The sequence below is a fragment of the Microtus oregoni genome, unplaced genomic scaffold, assembly GCF_018167655.1.
Source record: "Microtus oregoni isolate MIOR12 unplaced genomic scaffold, Mior012 000005F_ref0000423, whole genome shotgun sequence".
Lineage (NCBI taxonomy): Eukaryota > Metazoa > Chordata > Mammalia > Rodentia > Cricetidae > Microtus > Microtus oregoni.
The window spans coordinates 60,631,014-60,639,385 of NW_024543064.1; the positions used below are offsets into that span (position 1 = coordinate 60,631,014).

Below are 8,372 nucleotides of genomic sequence, written 5' to 3' on the forward strand. Positions count from 1 at the left end.
GATTCACTGTATAGTTCAAGTTCAAATTTACCAAGTAGCCCAGGCTATTTCTAATCTCTTCCTGTTCACTTACTTTTTCATAAGTATAGTACAAAGTGAATGTTGCATGATCATGGTTGGTAATATAAATAAAATCTTTATACCTTCATCTAGGGTAAGAGGAGTGATCCCTTGCTTTATGGGTACTTTCAGAATCCCTATGATTATATATATCTATGGAGAGAGACAGACATATCTATCTTTCTAAATATAATCATAGTGCCTGGGTAGGCAGAGTTCTACCTGTAACAATAAGTTATTGAAGCCAAGTGGTCAGCACATTTTATTAATCATAATTCTCCTATTTTCATGTCTTAAAAGTTGTATAATAAAGAATTAAGGGCTGGAGAAATGGCTCAGAAGTTGAGAACACTGACTGCTCTTTCAGAGGATCTGTAATGAGATCTGGTGTCCTCTTCTGGCCTGCAGGCAGAAATGGAAACAGAACACTGTATACATATAAATAAATCTTTAAAAGAAAAATAAAGAATTAAAATTCCATTTCAATATTTTAGAATACAGACCTTGTTATACTGATTCCTGGCTTATCACTTTGATTTTCCCATGATAATTAAACATTGGGTTTTTGAAAAGTATTCTCGGAGAATTTTGGAGAAAAAGCATTTCAGTAGAAATGGTAATTTTATTTTTTATTTATTAGTGAGTCTTGCACAAAGTGAGCCTTCTCGAAATCAAGAAATTTGCTACTACTTAGAATTGTTTCTACTTTTCTTTGTAATGTTTATTTTCCTCCTTTAAAAAATCAATTACAGAAGAAGAAATCTCAAGAGCCTTGAAGCAAGAGAATCTCTGATTTGACAAGATGAAGCAATTTCCAGTTAATTTAGCTGTGATGCACTTAAACTGAAGCCTATCATTCAACCGCAGCTCATCTAGAGACACACATTGGAACTGTAATACTCTTTTTCCAAGGTCAAAGGAGTTATGGATGCACTTTGGCTTCTGGTAATGTCTTTAGGCATTTAGGTCTTTTCAAAATAAATATATGAGGTTGTAATATGACATATTTAGATAGTTTGTGAAATTGTAAACAGGCTTAATGAATTCCAAGTATACGATCCTGCAGCCTGATGTTGATGGATAAAACACATGTGATAAGACAAGACAGAATGAATTGTGAAAAGGGGAAAGGTAGAAGATGACTGGACATTTAAAGAACACTGTCAAACTGTATTATTTCGTCTACATAGATTGAGAATTTAATCCTAGTTTATATTTAACAAAAATATAAATGAAAAACCAACAAATTTGTTTTACTCTTGTCTATGGGTGATATGGGGTGTTTGGGGGGAAAACAACAAGTTTTATGTTACTGATCAGAATCAATTAAAGTTCCCCAATGCCTACTGAATATCCCAAAATAATTTGAGAAAAATGAACATGGATTTAAGTAATTGTGACATTTGTACACTTTGCCTTATTGTCAGGGCTTCTGGCCCAGAAATGGGTTTGTTTGTAACGTCCAAGGAATGAATACGTGCGCCTGAATAGGCGTGGGCAGAAGAGGCACTGAAAGGTTAATTTCTCCTTCAGTTCCTTGTATTGTCTCAGTTTATAACTATCTAAGTCTTGTCCACAAGTCCTCTAGGATACGAGAGAGGAGAAAGGTCGGAGGAAAGAGTACTGGGAGTAGATGGGCTGAGTGTCAGAGGGATTGTGCAAGAGCTCCTTCATGGCAGTGGAAAGGAAAGAGGACAGTGCTGGGTTTCACAAATACAGGAAAGCAGGGACCGTAGGGAAAGCCATTCAGTCGTCTGTTTTACAGACAACCTAGTATCCAGATTCTGAGTAGCGTATTAGGTAAGAGGAGCATCTTGTCTTGTCAGAGCCAAAGCTGAGTGTTGAATGTGCATGCTTATTTAACCTTCATAATTGAGGTAGCAGGTGTACCTAGCCTGCTGGTATTGAAGCTAGGGAGGTAAAGGCTAGAGTGGAATGCAGGGACCAACTGCACCAGGATCATCTGAGATAGGTCCTAGAAATCTCAGATATGCTTCCCTGGTAATTTATGAGTTCTGAAGGAGACTCCTGAATAGCGGGGGGCCTTCCTCCTGGGTTCTAGCTTAAGCACAAACCACACCCAAACATCTGTTTTCATAGATCCTTTATTAAGTGCGGAAGTTAAAGTGGCTGCTTTCTGATTCAGGCAGGAAACAGCAGCAAATGACTTTGCAGAGGCAAGTTTTAAAGAGGAGGAAAAGGGGAGGTCTATGTTAGAATGGGCTAGGATGCGGTGGTAAAGGAGGTGTAGGGTATGAGGGAGAAGGAAGAGAACAAGGGAAAGGGGGTTGGAAGGAGTGTTTGTCCCTTTGGAGACATAAAGAGGTGAAAGACAGACATGGTGGATAAGCATGTGGCGGTTTATAAAGTTAAGGTGGGGGAACCTGTGTTAGGATGAGGTATTTAATTTTAGTTGGGCATGTTAATTAGGTGAACCAAATGGGACTTCTGATTGCTGGACCTTGGTAGTAGTCATCCTGAGGAGGAGGAAGTAGCCAAATAAGGAAATAAACCATGGTGGCTAGCTTTAGGAATGTAAACTGTTTTTAGCAAGGCAGATGGAATGGGAGTGCCAAATGTTGAATGGGCTCGTGTCTCTTCATGTTCAACAGTTTTCTGCTAAGAGGTTATGATTCATATTAGCCCTGGGGTACCTTTAAGAAACAGTATGCTATTGTATGTATATTGCTCTAGGAGCCCTTCATTATGAGAGTCAAAAGATCAAATATCTGGATATATTTTACTTAGGAGTCACTGACATTTACCTATGGTCTGCTGAGTGTTCCCGACATGCTTATTTCCATTTTAGCACCATGAACAAAATCTTTTAGTTTTCCCAAACTGATTATAACAATGCTTTTGGCATCTTTCTATTCTGTATCTCCTGAAGTTCCCTTTGACGATAATAAGGAATTACTTTATTAGAAGCCCCTTGATGATTTATTGTAATTCTAGAATAGGTTTCTAATTTAAAGACAACTCTACTTAGAATCCTCTTTTTTCTTCCTCCGGGATCTTTTGGAGTACTTCCCTTGCTCTTCTAGCTCACCTCAGTTCTTTAATTATTTTGACTTGAAAAATGTAATAACCTTTAATCATACCAGTTATTTTTTAAATTCTCTTTCCATGTGTGTGGATGCTTGCCTGCATGTCTGTCTGTCCCCGGGGAGGCCTGCATCAGAAGTCAGATCCCCTGGGACTCGAGTTACAGGTGGTATTAGCTTCCATGTAAGTGCTAGGACTTGAACTTGAATCTCCAGAGTAAACACTTCTCTAGTCAGTTATAGTTCCTTTTAAAGCTCAAAACAGCATTAAATCCTTTAATTAATAAACACTCTTGAGCTGGGCATGGTGGTAAATGCTTTTAATCCTTTAGCACTTGGGAGGCAGGGACAGGCAGATCTCTTAGAGTTTCAGGCCAGTCAAGTCTACAGAGCGAGTTTCAGGACAGCCGGGGCTACACAGAGACACCCTGTCTCGATAAACCAAAACAAAGAAACCCCTTCTAATCCCAGCACTCGGCAGGCAGAGGCAATCAGGTCTCTCGAGTCTACATAGTTCCAGGACATCAGGGCTGCACCGTGAGATCCTTTCTGGAAAACAAAGCTCAGAACTATCACATTTTCCACCTTGAAGTTTTAATTTGTCCTCCCCAAACCATGGTCTGAGCCTTTTTTGAAGTGTTGTGTTGTTTTGGTTGTGAGAGGGGCTCTTGCTATTTGTTCAGGTTATTCTCGCAGCAGTCTTCCTGCCTCAGCCTCCCAAGTGCTGGAACTACAGACGTTTGCCTAGCTTTCCCTTAGTATCTTCATTAGACACTTCCCCCAAATTGTATGTGATCTCTGGTCACAATTTATATACAAACTTAGATACCTACCTTCGTAACCTATGTAGTTCTCTGTGGGGTATGCATATGCATACAAACACATAAACACATATCCCGTGGGTCACATTTCATTGGTACAGATACTTAAGTATTGGAATTTTGTGTGCCTCTATGACAGAATAAAAGAAGGGTAAATGAGTAGTCCCCCCCCCCCCCCCCTTTGGTTACATGAGAGTATACCTTGTTTTCTTCACAGAGATTAAACTGCAAATGACTTCTACATTAAGTAAAACTTTAGATGCAAGTATGTCTCAATTATTATGGTGGAGGTGGGATCAAACCTATGAGCCCTCCCAGCCCCTGAAAATTAATTGTTTGAAGAGGGCAAGCATGTAATGTTGCTGAGCATGAAAAATGTTACCGAGTGGGATAAAGAACACTTTGAGAAGTTAAAGAACACGTGGAGGGCAGGGATTAAGCTGAACAAAATATCCTAAACAGGCATTTTGAAACCTTATTCTCAGCTGTTAGGTATGACTTCTATTTTATCTGAGGTATAAACAGGAATTCCTGAGACCTGTATAAAAGAAACTATTTTTGTCCTAGAGCACTTAAAGACAATGTGTTGAAGACATTTTGTTTAATGTGTGAAGACAGTATGAAGTTCAGTACCTGGTTCTCTAAAGATCACCTTTTCCTTTATTCACTGAGAGTCTGCGAGCCCATGCTCTTAAGTGGAAACTGTCTGCGCCCTAAGAATTATTTATTAAATGTGTTCTACATACTACTACTGTCTAGAATAAACATTCAGTGTTATGCCACCTGTCTGGAATTCTCTTTATTAACACACCACTGATTTACCACATATAAAAGTACAACTTGGTCAAAATAATTTGAAAGGCTCAGTGATACAGGTAAGAGTATTTTGTTACTGGCATTTCCTCCCTAGAATCTACACTTACTACAACAGGTTTTTGTTGTTTTTTGTTTGTTTTATTTTGAGGAAGGGTCTTTCTGTGTAGTCCTGACTGGCCTGGAACTCCCTGTGTAGACCAGGGTGGCCTAAGTGAGTGATTGGTCCTTCTGCTTGCCTCTGAGTGCTGGGTGGTGACACCATTCCCGGTTTCCACCATAAATTTAGTAGGTAGGGAACCTGTCATCACACCTACTGCTAGTGTTTAGTGAATAAGGTAAAAAGCTTAGAAACTTTAAAGCCCTATCACTTATATGTACTGCCTCATTTGTAAAATGAAAAGTTCCAGATTGATCGGAAGTCTCTGCTCTAAGAGACTACTTAACACAGCCTTTAAGCTATTACTAGAACTGGCGTGGGGCAGTTTATATCTGTATTGTTTTTACCACATCATATATGGCCAATGCATATTAAGAACCTGGGAATCGCTCCTCACAAAGTAAGTGATTTGCTGGTCAGTATCATTTAATTTCCAGATAAGTACAGATGGCAAAATACTAATTCTGGGTCCTTGGTTTCTTCAGTTTGTAAATTTGGAATTACTTGAAGGAATAATCTGTACCTAAAATGATAGGAATGGTTTATTTTTCCTTTGAGGTAAGACTATAACCCAGGCTGTGCTTAAATTTATGATCATCCTACCTTAGTCTCCTGAATACTGGGATTACAGGGAATGAGCTGATGTTTAGCAAAAGCTAGGTTTTTATTTTTTGTTCTTTAAAACAACTTTCCTTCAATGGTGGTAGAGGGGTCTAATAGGAAGGTCTGGTCAGGAAGAATGCTGCTGTGTCTCACCTTAAGGTCATATCATGTATTAGTGATAGAAGTAACCATCTCTCAGGTTGTGAGGATAAATTAAATACACGGCATTGAAAGGCTTCAAGCTTAGCCAGATGTCACATGCTATAATAGGAATGACTCAGTGGTCAAAACAAGGTGCACTATTCTGGATGCTTCCTCCGTTAAACTTTTGGCAGTCCTTATTGGGCCCACAAACAAGGGAAAAGGCACAGTGAAATCCTATGTCTTGTCCAACTTCAAAGTAAAGGGTCAGAACTGGGATTTGAATCCAGGGCTTCATCTGCTAGACAAGTACTTTACCGTTGAGCTCTATCCCTAGTCTGAACTTGGGTTGGGGGGAGGGGGAGGGTCTCGTATTTTCTCTAACTAGTCTCAAACTTGATGACCTTGAACTCATAACCCTGCCTACACCTGGGATTATAGGCATGTACCACTACCCCGTTTTTATGTGCTGCTGCTGTCTGGACCCAGGATATTGTGCATTGCTAGGCAAGTCATTTACCAGTTGAACTACATTATATAAATACCTAGTCCCTTAATACAATTTTTAATTAAAAAAATTTTTTTTATTTGTATGGCTGTTCTGTGCCTGGTGATGGCAGAGGTCAGAATATGGTGTTGGATCCCCTAGAAGTGGAGTTAGAGATGGATGTAAACTGCCATTGGGTGCTCAGAGTCCTGCGAATTGAACCCAGGTATTCTGGAAGAGCAGACAGTGCTCTTAACCACTCCAGTCCCACAGCTACAGCTGCTACAAAGCACTGCCAGAGTGATGGAGGCCCAAATAGGAAAAAGGGGTTTGCCAGCTAAACAATACTTGTGGATAATCAGAATCTTTACTATTAAGGACCTTCAAATTATTTCAAACAACATTTTAAATTGCTAACAATAAATGTTTATTTATGATTGAAACCGATGACTTAGAAATACATTTTAATATCTTGCTGATAAAATAGTAACATCCCACCTTTGTAATCTGATAATACAGAAGATAACTACTTTAATATTCTTATTATAACCAGGTAACCAGAACACGCACACAAATCCCCTACTTTAGTGTTACACCACACCAACTTTTCATAAAGGCCGTCTTGAAGCTCTACTGGGTAGCTGAGTAAATAGCGTCCAATGCAAAGAATAGGGAAGATATGGGATCCTAAGCACACGTTTCAAAGCTCACTTTTAAGCACACGACATGAATATCAAAAACAGGGGATGCAAAGAAAAGAAAGGTAATTCAGCATTTTACTAAAGAGCATTTGGCATTACTCAACGCATGAGGAGGCTGTGCTTGGGGCCATCTACTCTCTCTAGCTTCTCAAAGTGTTTCCTGGCATTACGAATGTTGATCAGAGTAGCTGCGGAAGGGATGGATGGGTCGGACATGACCACCATCACATACGTGTTGGATGTGAAGATGTCGATGAAGGCAGCGAAGTTAGAATTCCTCACTTCCATGCTCTGGAAAGAAGCGGCCAATTTACTGCAGCTTAGCTTGAACTGCTTGATGATGTTGCTGATCTTCTCAAAGCGGTGCACATCACGCTGCTCTTTGCACTGGTAGTGGGAAATCACCAAGAACGTAGCTCTCTCGAACAGCAGAACTTCGTCAGCCTCAATAATCTGGGCAAAATTCCTGAGGTTCATCTCCAGCTGCTGAACGTTGGGGATCAGCTGATAGACGATGCTGGACCAGGCTTTGTAGAGCGTCTCATCCCAGATGGACGTTCGAAAACAAGCGCACTCCAGCGGGCGAGACAAACGCCTCAGGTCTTCCTCTCGCTCTTTAAAAATCAGGTCACGTTGATCTTCCTGAACCAGATCCATTTTGTGCACTAGGCAGAAGATTTTGGCGTCAGGTGAATTCTGGAGGATGGCTTCCAGACACGACTGGTAATAATGCATGTCTTTTTCCAGTTCGCGGCTCTCCACGTCAAACACGTAGATCAGAACCTCCACGTTACGGAAGATGTTGTCCCGCTGGCTGGTGAAGTAATTTTCCATAAAGGTGTCCTGGCCGCCACAGTCCCACAGGTTCAGCACCAGGTTCCCCAGGAATCGAACGTGGGAGTGCTCCACGTCGATGGTGGCACCCAGGCGCCTGGTGTCGCGCGCGATGTAATTCGCAAAGATGATCGACCTCATGCTGGTCTTCCCCGACCCGCTCTTCCCCATCAGCAGCACCTTTTTCTTCATGGCTGTATTTGGCATCACCTGCCGGCGTCGCCACGAACAGGGCCTGAGGCGCGGCCTAACGGCGGACCGACCGAGGACCGGGACGGCGGCTCCGGACGCTGGGCGACAGGCACCGCCGGACAGCGGGAGGCCGAGCGCGCGAGCTCCGGGCTGGAAAGACTGCGGCGAGGCGAGTGCTCAGGGAACAGCGCCGGAGGCAATGGCTACAGCCGCTGGAGCTAGCGAAAGCCGAGCAGTGAGGCGCTCAGCTCCGGCCGGGACGCCACCCACTTCTCGCCGGTGTCTCGCGAGAACTCCGAGTTCCTACCGCCACCCACTTCCGGTGGGGACATCGCGAGAATGCCGGCTGAGCCCTGCTAGTTCGTGCAGTTCTGAGAAACTGCTCCTTAAAAGCAATCTGAACGTAGTGGAGAGGGGACCCTACACCGGCGTTGGTTCTGTTTAGGTTGCACTGGGGGGTTGCGGGAGGGATCGGGAGAGCCTGGATGGGAGAGTGCTGCCCTCGCGTGGCCGAAA

At 42.2% G+C, this 8,372-nt stretch overlaps 2 protein-coding genes across 2 annotated transcripts in view; one reads left to right on the forward strand and one right to left on the reverse strand.

Moving 5' to 3' along the window:
* The window catches only part of Haus6 (HAUS augmin like complex subunit 6), a 55,136-nt gene extending 50,435 nt beyond the window's left edge, over window positions 1–4,701 (forward strand). Inside the window, exon 18 of the mRNA XM_041651157.1 lies at window positions 813–4,701. Within this exon, the coding sequence (XP_041507091.1) occupies window positions 813–853 (41 nt within the window). The 3' untranslated portion in view covers window positions 854–4,701. The remainder of the gene's footprint in view (window positions 1–812) is intronic.
* Window positions 4,702–6,532: 1,831 nt separating this feature from the next.
* Rraga (Ras related GTP binding A) lies at window positions 6,533–8,139 on the reverse strand. Its single transcript, XM_041651449.1, has one exon. It carries the CDS (start codon window positions 7,869–7,871, stop codon window positions 6,930–6,932), a length of 942 nt encoding a protein of 313 aa, XP_041507383.1. The 5' UTR covers window positions 7,872–8,139; the 3' UTR covers window positions 6,533–6,929.
* Window positions 8,140–8,372: the final 233 nt, after the last annotated feature.

Coding starts and splice junctions, on each gene's coding strand:
- Rraga (XM_041651449.1), bottom strand. CDS start 7,871: ATGCCAAATACAGCCATGAAGAAAAAGGTGCTGCTGATGGGGAAGAGC.